A 16,978-nucleotide genomic window follows, 5' to 3' on the forward strand; every position below is an offset into this window, starting at 1 on the left:
CTTTGGGGCAATTTAAATATGAACTGGCATCTGAGTCCAGATTTCACAAATCCTATCTTCACTAAAGCATGAAGCAACCCTAATATTAGTAAGTTAAGCAATTCCCTAATCTGTAACTAAAATTGACTCTTAATATGAATCATATAATTCTGATTACACACTGATTGTCTAGATGGTCATTAGTCATTTTTAAGTACTCCTGTGCCCTTTACATGTCTGCCACATGATGACTGTGTACAGTATGATTTGTTTCTGTAGCTCCTGATTATTCCTGTTCAGGGCTATTCTAATAGTTATCCCAGTAGGCCCTTTGCATTATAACATCACCACGTTTACAAAGCACCCAATGCATTTAAGGTCCATAAACAATTATCCTCCAAACCAGCTCATGTGGCAAAAACACATTTATGATCCTTATATTGACAATCTGTTCGTGCACACTGGTGAGTGTGCACTTGTATCCTTTGAAGATAATTGCCACTAGAACTACAAATCTGCATCAGTGGGGGCCAGCCTTTTTGGTGGTAAGCTCCATGCCCTAACTCAATGATGCTCTGATACCCTTCTCCTCCATCTGTTTCTTTGCTTTCTGCTCCATTCCCTGTGCTCCCTGCCCAATCTGTTGCTCTGTTTTCTGCCCCTTGCCCTATCTGCCGCCATGGTCCCTGCTTGCTCCCTAATATGCTGAGTGACATGCACAGAGGCTGCTTGTACCTCTTGTGGCATAAGTGCTGTAAGCTGGCCACCCCCGCTCAACTCAGTAATCCATGAGTAATGAAATTTCTGTTTGGTGAGGGGACACACCATGGGATTTCTCATGGTATCTGTGACAATGTCTACATGGTAAGCTCACTATCGTGGACTGAGTCCTTAGGTATGCTTCATTGCTCACAATGAACCATCTCCTGAACTGGGAAACATGTAACTGTTTTCATGGGGCGCTGGAGATGTGCTAATTAGCACGTCTGAATGACAGTGCCAGTAAGCCCATCTGCCCATGGGGAAGCTACTCTGTTTCTAATTTAGGAGGCAGACTGCCTAGAGCAGTCAAGTGTGCTTGAGGGTGCTGCTGGCATGTATAGTAAGTTTATACGTAGCACCTACAAGTATTTGGCTGTAAGACTCCTTTGCTGAAAACACCAAAAATATAGATCGTTATTTCAAAGTATTGTTTTACTATGCTTTTTCCTCTTTAAAATCCAATAGTTTTAAGGTGAGCTTGGAGGTCCTTGGGATTCATCATACCCTTTAATTAGCGATGTCCAGCATTGCAGTAATGATTTTAGAAGTTTGCAAGGAGTTATTGTTCATAAAATGCTATTCCCAGGTAGATTTTTTTTTCTTGATGTGTTTTCAGGTTTCAGCCTGGAATCACAATCCTGCATGTAGGGTGGAAACAGACATGGTCTAACATTTCATTTGTGCTTCCATAAAAAAATTTATGGTGGCAGAAATGTTGAGCAAATAAACCTGGATACCCTTTGTTGTGCTACATGAAAGGAAAATCAGTGGTGCAAAAAAGGTGTTAATAGACTCTGCTGCTTTATGGCAGTGGATGTCTATTAGCTCTGTGGTGGGAGAGTACAAGCAGCCTGCGCTGCCTGTACTCTCCCACCACCCCAGGCAGGTGATGTGGAGACTTGACCCCTCAAGCCTCCACAACGCTTGCCTACTTTCCCCATTTACAGAGAAGCACCGCAGGGAATCTCAGGGTACCTCTTCATAAGCCAGGGAATCAGAGGTCCCCACTCAGCCAGCCCTGGAGAATGGGCCTGGCTCGGTGGGGAAAGTAGGGTTTTTCCCCACTGACCTAGACCTGTGCTCTGGGTCCAGCTGGGCAGGGAAAAACCCATCCCCATTCAGACCGACTCAATCATGGGTCTGCCTGGGCTGAGAAAAGCTCTTCCCTTCACAGTCAGACCTGTCTCCAGTGAATGCTGGTAAAAAGTCCAGCTGAGGGAAAGTGGGGATATCACATTGTTCCTTGTCCTGCACCAGCAAGGGTGGGACAATGGACAATGTGTGTTTTACCCCACGAAGCAGATCAGCTGTGTGATTACAGAGCACAGCACACTTGATCCTCTTCATTCAGTGCAGTGTTTCCCAAGCCATCATTTGCAGATCTTACTTTATCAATGAGACCCTTTGACTTGGCTACCAAAAATTAAAAGAGGGAGCAAAGCCTGATGTTGCCAGCAGCACACATCACTTGCTTGGTATTGTTGACAGTGTGTCAGCAAAGTGGGGGACTGTTGGTGTAATTTATATACTGCACCCACAACCAACAACACAATCCTATATTCCTTGTGCACTGAAAACTCCTGCTCAAGGCACTGCTCCCAGATTGCAGCAGAGGACCATGTTATAAATCAACAAAGGTAATATTTCATATGCAGAGTATTGAATGCCCACCAATTGGCTTGTAAATCTTAGAAAAAATCTATTTACTTTCATTAATAGACCAGATGAATTTAGAAATGTCAGGTTCACAAAGAAGGCACGGGCTTGCGGGGCTCGAATCTCCTTTGCCATAGCAAAGTCCATCAATATTACAAGTATCTTCCTGCCAAAAAAAGAAAAAGAAAAATGACAGAAATTAGCAGTTAGTAATTACTTGAGATAAGCCTAAACTACTGTTTCTTTCAGAATAATGAAATAGCAGCAATTTAAATGCTAGCACTTTGTTCCCCAGAGGGAGAATACAAGTGTATCGTTACAATGCTGAAACATCAGAGTTCTCCAGTTTCAACTTGTAGCTGTGAATGTTTTATCTTAGGCAACTTGTAATGTTGCTTGTCATGGATGAATGTGAGAGAACACAGCTTTTCTTCCCCCATTAAATTGCTTACATATTGCATGTGATTATTACTACCAGCCATGATTGCTAATATGGTGATTACTTGGGAACTCTCGAATGTAAGCTTCATCAAGACAAAAAAGGGAGGCTGCCTGAAAAAATAACCTATTTGGCATTGCGGACTGTTGCTCTTCTGTTCTTATAATTCACTATTTCTGTCCTTTTTAATATTATTTTAAATATAATGAATTGCAATAACAAACCAGTATGTCACAAAATAAAAAAAAGTAATAAAGAAGTATATTTTCTCTTTAGGCTTTTCTGGGATCATTTTAAAAACCAGGCAATATTTTCAAAACTGCTGAGGAGCCTTAGTCTTGCTGATGGTCAGTGACCCGAGGCAGTCTGATTTAACAGTACATCTACTATGAGATCACAGTGCTTGATAATAACACTTGTAGGCATATCTGAGCTCACTTTAATTTAGCTTGAGGTATCAATACCAATGAAATCATGGCAGTGCAGACTTCAGTGTCAGCTGTTCAGACCTATGTATTTAGCCCAGGCTAAACACACAAGTAAGTTGTACAACTCAGGCCAAAGTTTATTCCACTGAGGCTTCATTATTAGGGTATCAGAGCTAGCTAAATTAAAGGTATTTTGACTATGACTTTCTGTGTTGCATTCACCACTGATTTCACTGTAGACATACTAACAAGCTTTTAGTCCAGATATAATACTATATCACACTTGCCTAGCACAGATGAATAGTCCTACTGACCACTGGGATTTTTCTCTGACAGGCTCATATAATGAATTCTGTCATTTGTAAGCAGTCCTTTCTTGCCTGTTTTTCCATGATACATGCCAGATATTATTTTACATATCTTGGGAGTATTATATAAAGTAAAGGATCTGAAAGTACTTTTGTATAGTAGCCTAAAATGAAAGAACAACATGGAGCTCAGCCATTATAATTTGGAGATTAATACAATTTTACCATTGTTGTTTTCAAGGCAATTAGACTTGATTCTGGTAAAAAAAAGAAGATACTTTTCTGAAGTGATAATGTGGTGAGGAATAGGTTCCATAAAAGAGGAGCACAAAAAATGTGAAATGGCCTTGTATAAAATATCCTCTCATTGAAACACCTTTCCTGAAAGCAATTGAGGTGCTAAAAAAAAATGTTATAAAAGGGCTAATTAGAATCTGGTTTGATGCAATTGGTAGCCAAGATCAAATAGCTTTTAGCACGCCTTAGAACAGGAATTATTATAATCTAGGGAGTTCCTGCCTCTTGCAAAATGTATGTACTTTAGGGTTTCAAAAAAAAAAAGAATGAATGAAGGAAAAAAATTAAGAAATAGTATCACCTACAATGTGCTTTGATTTTACTGTTTCTGCTCTGATTCTGGTAATCAGAAAGCTAAGTGTTTTGTGTTGAATTGGGCCTGTTAATAACTGTAGTTACTGACTCAAATTGAAAGATGTGAATTTTCATTTTAACATGGTAAAAGGTACAGTGTTACAAGAGCAATTTTCAGTGCTACTCCGAAGATCATATTTTCCTATTAGTGTTAATGAGAACAAGGCAAATGGAGCGAGGAGAGAATTTACCTGCGTGAGCCTTACTTTATACAAGGGGAATGTAGGCACCCTATAATTTATTAATTTTTATATCAGAATAGAAAAGCGGCATTAGGACATTTAAATATTTCCAGCAATTTACCTCCAGAAGAGTGTTTTAAAGCCCTACTAGAGGCAGTAAAATTGTTCAATAGACTCCCCTGCTAAAGGAGAGGTATTTCAAGGAGGTCATACTAACAGGTAATTCATTAGAGTTCTCAAGAAAACAAAGGGGTAGAATGCTCTCTAGGCACTTCCCCGGTGTGGGCGCTTTAAAATGTAGCATTAGACTTTGATTACAGTTTTGAATCTGTCATGATGCTATATATCTCTTCTTGGAGAGATTTAATGTAAGCTAGGATATCCTATGTTGTCTTAATGGTGTCTCTGCATGGCCAAACTGTATTTAGTACATACCTTAGTTTACCTACTGCTCACAAAGGAGCTAAACATGGAGATGATATAACTTGCGGTCAGAATATTTCCCCCCAAATTGAAGGGAGAGCGAATAGAGAATCTCCTCATCACTCAACATTCAGAGATTCTTCAGAAGGAAGTTAGAAATCTTTTGAGGCTGAGAGAATGTTGTCCATCAGTTTCCCAATTGTCTCCGATTTCCTGAATATTTTCAACTGACAAATATTAACAGCCATGTTCATTTGTAAATGTCATATTGAGAATTTTCTCTTGGAGTATATAATCTGTCAACTATTTATATCCTCTAGAACCAGTAAAAATCACACAGAAGGGACTATTAAAGAAAGAGGAGAAAATTTTTAGCCATGCAGCTGTCCTATAAAAAAGATTTTCCTCTTTTAAGACAATTAAACATCAGACAAAGGGGAGCTAGAGGGTTAAGAAGGAGATGGATGATCGGTATTAAGCCTTTAAGCTTTTTAAAATTACCTTTAATTTACAAAGTCCAGTTGGATGAAATTCACAGACCTGGCAGACTGCATCGTACAGGGTCAGAACTTTGGAATTACTGTACTGGAAGCCATCATTAGTAATCTAAATGATACAAAAATCATCATTCTAAGTAATAATGTTCCATATGGATACTGTCTGCTCATTTCAGAGCAGAAACCCATTGCACCCTTCAACTGGATGCCTGCCAACAAGATAAATTAAACCACTTGTGAGTTACTTCCCTGCAAGCTAACAAATTGCTTGATGTTGCAAACTGGAAACCATTCATTAATAACTAAAAGATCTTTTGGCTCAGCTGACATCCAGGTTTTGTGATAGCTGTTCACTTTGTCAAATAAACCTGCTTTAAAGTATTATTTATTATGTTTTCTATAGAGAAAACACGTGTATATTTTTAATGGTGCATCCTACCATGGACTATTGCTACCTATTCTCCATAATCAAAAGAATATCTATCTCAAAGAGTGTTTTAAAAACCTATGGAAGTTACGTCTGTGCTAGAAGATCACAAAAGTTATTTTTAGGAGTAGTAAAATAAAATTAAACTAGGATAGTTTTGGCCAAATATCAAGAACAGCTTGTTAACAATAAGCACTGTAAGATGGAAAATAATCTATTCTAGGAAGAGGTGGAAGCTACATCTCTGCAGTCATTTAGAACAGGCGTAGAAAAAGTACTAATGTGGCTAATATACTAGAGAGCAAGAGCCCTGTTCCCACAAAACTCTTTATTCTGATTTACAAATCTCTGTGGATGCAAAGTTCTTAATGGTTGCAGTGGACCTTTGGGTCCACAGGGATCCAGGCCTTCATTTCTATGGTTTCTCTGTCTATATCAAAGATATTTCAAATAAAATTACCTTTCCACCCACTTAACCCTGTCTTGGTAATCACCTGGTGCTAAACTGCTTATATACTTGGCTACAGCATCTACGAGCATATGAGTCGGACATTCCTTCTCACGTATGTTTGCTCCATTTAAGGCATCTAACTCTATTTTGCAGCCCACAGTTCTTAATGTTCTAAAACACAAATATGGAGACTGTGGGTGCATCTACTTGTGTGCTTTACTGCTGAGTAGATTAATTAGCTCCCCAGTAAAGCCTCACAGTTTACGTGTGTGCCAGTCTTAGGGTGCAGTAAATGAATTAACGCCGTTGTAAGATAATACCGTTAGGGATACCACTATCTCACAGCGGGGTCATTCAGTGTGTAATTAAACACACATGTAGACAGTGATTGCCAGGCACAAATTGCGCCCAGTTAGCCTAACCAGCTGGAGGTTGGCCCCTTGGCTCCTGCCAGCCCATTCGCTACCCAGCACCATCACTTGGAGCCCAGGGCTGACCCCCCCCGCCCATGTTCCCTGTCAGCCCAGGGCTGCTCTGTCCCAGCTCAAATTGCCGCAGTCCTGGGTGGAAATGTAGATGCTGTGTCCAAGAGCAGTTGACTCTGGCTCAAACTGCTCTGGAGTTTATGAGACACAAAATTATTCATGAAAATAACTTCCAAACAGTGTGATTCCGGTCTTTGGTGTGAGTGGCTATTTCTGTAAGTGAGATATCATGATTTTTTACTTTGATGCAAATAATTTGTTACAATAAGATTATTGTACATAATATTTAAGGTGGAATAACATTATTGTTGGGACTGGATTTGGCAATCTCGCTCAAAATAAGACACTTGTGATATTGGGAAGCAGAAATGTCCTTGAAGGTATCTATTAAACATGGAATGAACTCACAGGAAACTTAAATTGACCAAATGACACAGGCCTTTCTTGAATATATTATTTTATATCTTTAGGCTTCCTTTAGTCAACTTAAAAACTGAATATTTAAAAAGGTCAAAGTGTTTGGCATATTAGCAGATCAAAAACAGAATAAGAATTCATGTTTCTTAATAGTAACTCATGTCTGTGGACCAACACCAAAAAATAAAAAAGTATTTGATCAACTGGTAAAATTTTTCAGCTCACAACAGAGAAGAATGCAATTATATTTAAAGCTTGCAAAAAAGACTGGAACAAAGCAAACTACAAATATAATCAATTCACTAGAAATAATATCAACTCTCATGACAAGTAATAATTTGAGTGTGTATTCTGCAGTTGACAATGCACTACTAAGTGAACACAGTCACATCCTGCACAAACCAGTGTCACTAGGAAAGGGCATTATAACCACATTTTTTGGTAATATGAAATCCTGGAAGAGAAGAAAGTTACTCCAAAGAAATGGGATTTAAGTAAAAAATGTGTTGTTATAGTGTTAACACAAACAATACCATCTAGAGCATCATATTTAACAGAGGTGATATATATTATATGGAAGAGACCTTGAAGAAAATATGAATGATTTTCAACTAAAGGGTGAAAAAAGCTTCACTCCAATTTAAGACTGTTCTTGTTTTCAGGCAAAAACTCCATTAAGAAAAGATCATTACTAATGCAGTTTTAACTTTAATTTCCTTTGTTCACCAGAGCCCGCCAAGGTGTATGTTTTTTCAAACTATTATGCGTGGTCTGAAAACTTTCCGTAACCGTCCCCCTCAAATAGAACCTATTTTTCTGTTTGTTAATTGTGTTGTGAACAAACTCTGTCTTTTTCAGATCTGTTCATTGTTTGTGATTCTTCAAGGCATCTTAGGAAATTTCAGCCTGTGAATTTTGTGAACAATTTGTTTCATTATTTGTTTTTGCTATGTTGTACTTAGTCACATAAGTGACATGGAGTAACATTTTCAAATGACTTGGAAGCCTAAGCCTCATTCAAAGCTAGGCCTTGATTATATGAGCTTATGCATCAGATGTAAGGAAAGAACAGTCTATTTAGGATAATTTACTAGGAAAATGAAGAAGTCTATTACTACTACTAGATTTTCTTTCACTGTGAAACAATGTATTGTTCTACTTGTATTATTCACAGTAGCAACAAAATTTGAATTGTATGAGAGTTTGTGAATAGAAAAAGAAAAGTGTACGAACGTGATGGACCAAAATTGATTTCTATTTCCTTGTAATTCCCCCTGCTTGTCCACTCACAACCCCAACCCTACTATTCACATACTTCTTGCAATACCAATGAGTCAGAATAAGCAGGAACATGCCTCCAGTATTCACAGGTGCCCACCAAAATCCTCCAACCTTCCCTTATACGCACATGTGAATGGTTCGTCTAACTTACCTACTATCCAAACAAGAATTTGTGTTTTGATACCTGAGCCAATGATTCCAAAATGATGGCCTGGTGAAGTCCCCCACAGGTACATTCTGATCTCAATTCAGCAGCATGTCATAACACATATACACAAGAGATGGAACATGAATACAGAGCAGATAAAAAGCAAGAGTATGAAGAAGTAGAGCTTGTTGGAAACCCTGAAAAAATAAGTTTTTTCTTTAAATTGAAACACTTTTGTGAAATCACATTAAATCCTCTGATTTTTTGGTTAGAAAAAAGGATTGTTACAATTTCAGAACCGCAATGGTTTCAAATTTTTCTTTTGGAACAACCTTCTATTTTATCTTATTTATTTTGCATGACATATATATCCTATAAAATAGTCAAACTTAAGACAATTTAAATGGTTTTGTTTTGCGGAGAATGGTGAATGTGTGGGTGTTCCTTCTAAATTAAAACAAAACCAGATTTTGAAATCTTGAAATAATCTCCAAAACAGAATTTTCATTCTCTGCACCCTTCTACTAAGATGGATAATTGCTTTTTATACTGTACCATTAGTGCTTCCCTCACAATCCACCTAGTAAAATAAACAACTTATGCAATGTTGTATTCATACTACTAAAGATGTGACTCAGAAGGGTTTCATTTTTGTATTCATCAGGTAGTTGTGACCCAGATTTTTTTAAAGGTTCCAAAGCTGGGGAGGGTGAAAAGGTTTCAGAGCCATAAACATCTAATTTCTTTGAATAAAGTACAGGGAAAGAAATTTCCTATGCTATCTAGAAGGGGAAAAACAACTTCTAAACCCACTTCACAGTGTGTAGCTGCCAACACCTGGCAGTGAAATGAACTGCTGAACACAGTAGGTGTAATGAATACATCTATTTGCTTGGTTATCATATGGAAAGTACTCATTGGATGGATATAAAGCTACACATTAAACCCTCTATAGAGGAAGCCTACCACATTGAAGCCAAGCAGCTATGGTCATGTCTATGCTAGCTCTCTGCTGAGCCTGGGCTGACTGCCAAGAAACAAATCCCACTCCCTCCTTCCATTTTTGTGGACACCTAAGCCTGATAATTAGATAGGACCTAAGTGCATGCGTGATGGTGTGATCAGGTGGTCAGTCTCAGGGTATGTGTGAGTGGGGCTTGTTTCTCAGAAATAATCCTAGAATCAGCAGGACGCATGGTGATTCTTGAAAATCATCCTCCAGGTGGACCGTTCCAGATTCTCCAGAGAAAGGTGTAGGGTACAACATCAGACAGTCATTATGGCTAAGTACAGAGAATCAAAAAGCCCAAGGTTGAATCAATTCAATCCTCACAGGTTAGTTTCAACTGAGTAGATTGAAGTGATATGCACGTGAACAGACATTCACTTTTGATTCCAGAAATGCAGCCACCTGCCTGCAGTGGCCCAGGCCAGAAGCTTGGGGAATGGGGGTGGAGGGGAAGGATGGACAATTGCATGCCTGCCTGCTTGGCTAGAGCAGACAGCTTGGGCCCAGGCTAGCCCACCCACCCTGTGAAGGGAAAGTTTGCAGGGGAGGTTCAAAGCATCATGGGATGCTGGGGGACTGTGAGTTAACTTGAACCTGGAGGGGATCTGGGACAGAAGTTCAATAAACTGATTTAACCTAAATCAGTTCAATTTGATAGTACATCCATCTAGGTTTTTCTTAAATCAATTTTGGCCATTTTGAAAGTGATTTATGTGCACAGAACTTTTGTTGTTTCACAGATTTGAACTGGTTTCTGATCATCGCTTATTCTGGTTTATGTGTAATTTCTATCCCTAACCTATACAATAATTTACCCCTTCATAGGTCTCTGCAAGATTTATATATTAACAAAAAGTTACAGAAAAATAGATGAGGGACCCGTAACATGCAACATGATTCTTAACTGGATTTTCCTATGTGCACATTATAGTCCTGAGAGGCAATTAAAAAAACAGTGGGTTAGTATGAGAGCAGTGATAAAGGGGGTACAGTTAGTTTGTTAAATGTAATGTTGACATACCAGGTGTAATAAAAATTGCAATAACACATCTACAATCCTTCTTATATGCCCTGGATTTTTTTCCAGCTATGTCTTGTTAGGTTATTCTTGATCTTAGACTTTCAATCTTAACAAATTGCATTTTGTAGAGGAACAAAAGCTAAGATACAAGATATGAATAGCTAAGATATAAGAGATGCATGCACATGTATTTTCCATATATTATGGTAATTAATATGGTATGCTTTTGGAGTGGTGAGAATCATCCAAGGTAGAAGAAGAATCACTGGACTGATTTTTGTAACTAGGTGAGAAATAGAAAACACTTATGAAAATAAGCAGCTGAAATCACAGCAGAGCAGGGCTCAGTGTGAACAGGTGTTGTGCAAACTTCCTCCTGTACATCTGCCAGTGCACTTTAGCCCTTATCTGCTGGTTCTTTGCTCGTTCAGTGCCAGTCTTGTTCTCAGAAGAGGCTGCTAATTACACCACTTTGCATAGTGCTGTTGTGAAGTGTAGGAAAATCTACAGTGCAACAGGAGGAGACATGATTGCTTTTCATTTGTGACCTAATCAATATTTTGAACCTGGGTCTCCAGAAATGAATACTGCTAATGATTAACAATTGATTAGCCTGATGCATCACCTTTAGATGATTACCAGGAGCAGTGATTGTAATTTGTACCTTAAGATTGCTTATAAAGAAGTCTATTGCATTTTGATGTTTATTTAGGTTTAGGGACCTTTTTTTTTTGGTGTGTTGCATGGTATTAAAGATATCTATTTCTGTGCACATCTTCAATTCTAAATGATTGATGGGAAGCAGACTGTGTGCTGTGTTTTAATTGACCACAAAAAGTGTTCTGCTCCTTTACAATTTTTAGTAATCGAAAAATTCCTACTTTCACTTGCCATCTTGCAAATGGTTCATCATCAGCCATGAAGTGCATATTCTCTGTTTCTGTGCTGTTCAGTACAGGAATCTGGCAGTCAATGGCTTTAGAGCTGAGAAAATCTGCTCTTGTGATTTCTTGTTCTCTTGGTATCCATTCACCGTTGAGATGCTGCAGCAAAGCAAAAATACAGAAGCCAGATATAAATGAATTCTAGTAGTCTGCATATATTTACATTTCCAATTAATATTATAAAGAAGTCCCCTTTGTACAGTTCAGTTTTTAAAAAAGAAGTTGTTGCTGTAGGTTTAGTAGAGGGCAAACTCTGCTCATCTTATGTACATAAGTAACGCAAGGGAGGGCAGAAAGGAATATACCATGCGTCATGCTATGATGGGCAAGGGGATACAGGGGAATGGTTCTGAGGTTGCTCCTGTAGTTGTGAACTCAGCATACGTTCTGATCATCCTGGGGGCAATGGCTGCTGGGTCTCTGAAGCGCACAACTACGAGTCTTGTAACTTTGAGGCCTTTGAGTTAACTTTGAGTTAACTTTGAGTTAATGCCACTGCTCAGAGCTTCACGTAAAGCAGGGCTGGATGGTAGACAGTAACTGTGAGCCCATGCTTGTGCTATTTTTTTGGGTGAATCAGAACAAAATTAATTTTGCTTTGTCTGGTGCTTTCTGTAGCTTGGCGGTGGGGAGCGGGGATATGATTAAATTTATTTTTAAGGACTAAATACGGCCCAGGTAAAGATAGATCAGAAACCACTGAAGCCTGAACCACTAACCCTCAACTTAGTAGTAGTAACATGGTGTGGAAACTGGCTTTGCAGACCTGTTACTCTACCCTGTCATAGGGTAGTAAGGAGGCCCAGAATGAGACGAGGAATGGGCAGAGACATGGCCTGTCTCCTCATCCCTGGGCAGGGTAGCCATACCAGGGTGTCAGCAGTGTATTCTGCACCAGGCTCAGACCTGGCATTATATGCTTCTTCCCTAGGGCAGCGTGACTACCAGGAGAGGAAGGGGACTGAGTAGCAATCTACCTTCCAGGCTACTCCAGGAACAGCAGAACAACAGTCCTTTCTTTGTATTCAGGGTCTGTCTAGGTCTAATAGGGTAAGTCTAACACTAAGTATTTGTTATCTCATTGATGTATTTGCAGTGGGTCAGAAATGTGCTTTCCCCAGATGCTCAGCTCAGTACTCTAGTAGCATTCACTTCCTTCCTAAAGAAATGAATGATGATAAACTCAGTACTTGTATGCTTTGTGGGGCGGGGGGTGTATACACACACACACACACACTCACACTCACACACACAAAGCATATAAGTGCTGAGTTTATATGAGCTTATAAACACCCCCCCACACACATATATACATAGATCGAATAATTCAAGAACACATCATATTGCCCCTTTGTATTCTTATATTTCGATTACAAATGGCTACAAGGGACTTACTTGACTCCAGTTCATAGCTCTACAGATTTAACTAAATAAAACTATAGGATTACAGAACAAGATAGATGATCATAATCTTTCAAATGTGCCACTCAACAGTGGGCTGTAACTGAGAAAATTCAAATATTGGTGTAACTGTGTCAAAGAAGCCTTATATTTAGCTGCAACACTTAACATTCAAGAGCATTTAGAAATACAGCCAAGTATACAGATTCCAGATGCATAAAATGGGAAATAATATTGTGATTTCAGGCTTCATGGAACTGGAGTGAAGCTGAACCAAACTACAGTTAAACAAAAGCCTACACAGAAAATGGGCAAGAATACATTGTTTTGGCCTCCTTATGAGCCAATCCTGTGAGGTGCTGAGAAGCTTCAGCCTTTGTTTACAACAGGGGTGTTGAAGATATGGCCCATGCACTGGATCTGGCCTGTGGAGCCCTAGCACACAACCTGAAGTGCGCCTGTGGGTCTCCACCTGGTCCAGCACACTGCATGGTAAAGTTTGTCTGGTGTGGGCTGCACACAGTGCAGGGCCAGTCTAGGTTGTGTTGCTTGCAGCCTGTGCTGGACTGGCCCTGTACTCTGGATACAAGACTGGTCCAGATTGGGCTCACAGACTGCCCACTTGCCTGATCCAGCACCCCAAACTGGTTTGGTATGGGTGTCACAACTAGCATATGCCCTTGGACTAGCCCTGTATGCTGTGTGGCCCATGGGGCTGGAGATGGCATGCTCTACATCAGTGGTCACCAACCAGCAGATCGCAATCCACCGATAGATCGTGGAGCCTCTCGCAGTAGATCTCAAGCCTTTTGGAGTCTTGACCCAAGGTGGGGGCTGGGAAGCTGAGTGCCTGCATGCCTGCACGTGCATGCCCCAAGCCAGCAGGTCAGTCTGTGGGGGAGGGAAGGGGCGGGGGCTAGATCAGGCCTCCATGGTGAGGGACAGTGTCGCAGAGGCAGGAGCAGGGGTAAGTTGAGTGGGGACCTGGCTGAGTGGAACTTACCTGCTGGGGATGCACATCCCCAAATACATTTTTTTCCCTCTGTCTCGATCTGCCCTGCCCTCCCTTCCCACAGACTTACCTGCTGGTGGTGGGTTGGTGGCAATGATAGGTCTTGGGGTGCTTTTAAATGCCAAAGATGATCTCCTATTTAAAAACTTTGGAGATCACTGCTCTACATGCAGTGCATGGGACTGATTTGGGGGCATGTGCTGTATGTGGTGCCATGCCACACTGGCATGCTGGATTCAGGGCTGGCCTAAATTGGGCCTATAGATCAGCCCTGCATACCAGATCCAGCATGCAGGCCTGGGTTGGCACAGGTGCCACAGGTACCGTGTGCCTCAGACTGCCACTAGATCCTGCATGTAGCTCATGCTTCAGACCAGCCTCACACACCATGTGCCACACATAGGGCTGGGGTCAGGGTCAGAGCTGGTGGGTGCTGCATGTGGTGCACAGGGCTGGAGCTGGCATATGTGCTGGATCTGGTCCAGGATGCACACTGCATGCAGATCCCACACTGGATTATCCCTGTAGCTGGATTTGGCATGTGAGACCAGTCTATGGGCTCAGTCAGGCCAGCAGACCAGCCCTGTGTTCCTCATCCAGCCTGTGAGACCAGATAAGTGTTAAAACCCTGGTTTACAAGGTTAATGTTTGTAATAGGTGTTCTGCACACAAAAATGATATCCAGCACGTCTCAGGAGTTCTACTATAGCATCCATTTCCTTTGCTTGTGTTCCCATGGTGCACACTGCTTACAGTCAATCTGGTGACCTCACAGTGTAGACGAGGAGAATCTCTGAAGCCAAGGCCAAACACCCGGATCCTGCTGCAATCAGAAATTCGTATATCGCAGAGTCCCCTGTTCTCTAAGTCTGTGATTTCTAAAGCATGATCTGAAAGGGTGAGATAAATATAATATTTTAGAGAGCAAAACTTCATATTGTATTTAGGCCAATTTTACTGGATTGTTCTTGCTGGTCCCCTAGTTTTTTTTTAACTAACTTCCCTAGTGTTTATGGCTCACATACCTGGTCTGTCTCCTTTCAAACTTCATTTACAAAGGATGCAGTCATATAGAGCAGCATCAACAATCATCATAGAAGGAGATCAACCTTTGCCAGGATAATAATCCAAATGAGTGTAAAGTACAACATGGGAAGAGATGTTTCCTTTCAAAGGAACTATGTCTGCCATAATACTGACATAACTCACAGGGATGTTGTGCTTGTGAGGGTTAAGTCATTAATCAGAGGAACTCAGCTCTGCAGCTAGTCAGCACAAGGGCCATGCACCATTTAAGTTTCACTTAAACCCTGTTTTGAAGGATTAAATGGGACTTAAGTGATGTATAGTCCTTTGCTGTCCCTCTGCCCAAGGTTGAATTTCAACCATTAATGTTTGTAAAGTGCTTTATGATTCTCAAGCGGGTGCCATGACATAAATACTAAGTGGTATTGATATGTTTTCCTTATGCTATGATATAATCATCACCCAAGGAAGCACAGGAGAGGAATGTTTAAATCTTTACATACTGAGTTAAATTTTCACCTGACTAAGGATATGGGCAAGCAAACAAGTTACTAGGAGGTAAACAAGGGTGTGGATTTATGGTATGGCAGTGTCTCTACCAGTGTGGATGCTTTTAATCCCTGGTACATGAAAGCTTCTCTGTACTAGTTTATTCCTCTTTCATTTAAGGGGAAAGGAGACTAAATTATTGTGTACTATTTTAGGTATCTATAATGTAATGTGTCTATTGCTGTCATATCTGGGCACCCTTGAGAGGATCAGAATGCAATTGTCCCAAATGCTAAATTGTATCCAGGAGGCTGAAGTTAACACCTCTTTCTTTGCAAACAAAAATACAGTGCAATGGATCTCTGTATCAAATTACTTACTAATAGCTCCCATCAACATACTGTTTTAGTAGTTGTCTTACTTCTATCATGACTGGAAGAAAAGTTATAGTTTTTCATTACTTCAGTCAGATTAACAGATTTTGCTCCCCCTCTACACGGTGCTGGTCAGGCCGCAGCTGAAGTACTGTGTCCAATTCTGGGCGCCGCACTTCAAGAGGGATGTTGACAGTATGGAGAGGGTCCAGAGGAGGCCACTTGAATGGTTGAGGGCCTCCGTGGCCAGCCCTATGAGAAGAGGATGAGGGACCTGAATCTCTTCAGTCTCCACAAGAAGAGACTGAGGGGGGATCTTGTGGCTGCCTACAACCTTATCAGGGGCAGCAGCAGGGACTCGGGGAAAGTCTGTTCACCAGGGCCCCCCTTGGAGTCACCAGGAACAATGGCCACAAGCTGAGGGAGGACAGGTTTAGGTTAGATATTAGGAAGAACGACTTCACTGTAAGGGTGGCCAGAGCCTGGAATAGGCTTCCCAGAGAGATGGTGCTCTCACCTTCCCTGGAGATCTTTAAGAGGAGACTGATAGGCCCCTGGCTGGGGTCTTATGATCTCTGCTACCCCCAGTGCTCCTTCCTGCCCGTGGCAGGGGGTCAGACTAGATGATCTGTCTAGGTCCCTTCCCACTCATTGATTCTATGAGTCTCTGATTCTAAGGGTAGAAGACATTATTATATACACCTAATCTGACATGCAGCATACCACAGACTGTAGAATTCATTGTACTGACTGTTGCAGCAAATTCATAATTTTGGTTTAGTTGCAGCACCGCCAGCAACACCTTATTGCCTAACACTATAATGGGACATTAGTTCAGTTCTGATTTAGAGGGCAAAGTGCAACCAGCTGAATTGGCAATAAAACCTCCTACAGTATCTGGCTTTTTTAGGGGTCTGCCATCTAAGCACTGTCTACATTTAATGCTGCTTAAATTTTGTGATCCCAGAAGGTTACAATCGAAAGCAATATAGTTGCATGCCACTTACTTTCCTTTGTGGAGGGGAGGGGAGGGGAGGTGGGGAAGGCAAAAGAACATAATGCAAATGTAGGAAATTGTAAAAGGCGTCTCCTGTGCTTTTGAAATGCTTTTATGCATTCTGGTTCAAGATTTTATTGCAGCAGTATTAATGGCACTGTTGGGCACAAA

General features: G+C 40.7%; 1 protein-coding gene across 1 annotated transcript in view; it reads right to left on the reverse strand.

Moving 5' to 3' along the window:
* The window catches only part of LOC109323076 (von Willebrand factor D and EGF domain-containing protein-like), a 333,209-nt gene that overhangs the window by 116,938 nt on the left and 199,293 nt on the right, over nt 1-16,978 (reverse strand). Inside the window, exons 13-16 of the mRNA XM_019554480.1 lie at nt 14,675-14,811; nt 11,446-11,607; nt 5,330-5,434; nt 2,449-2,563 (exon numbers count right to left, since the gene is read on the reverse strand). Of these exons, the coding sequence (XP_019410025.1) occupies nt 2,449-2,563; nt 5,330-5,434; nt 11,446-11,607; nt 14,675-14,811 (519 nt within the window). The remainder of the gene's footprint in view (nt 1-2,448; nt 2,564-5,329; nt 5,435-11,445; nt 11,608-14,674; nt 14,812-16,978) is intronic.

The sequence above is a fragment of the Crocodylus porosus genome, unplaced genomic scaffold, assembly GCF_001723895.1.
Source record: "Crocodylus porosus isolate Cpor-Errol unplaced genomic scaffold, CroPor_comp1, whole genome shotgun sequence".
Classification (NCBI taxonomy): domain Eukaryota; kingdom Metazoa; phylum Chordata; order Crocodylia; family Crocodylidae; genus Crocodylus; species Crocodylus porosus.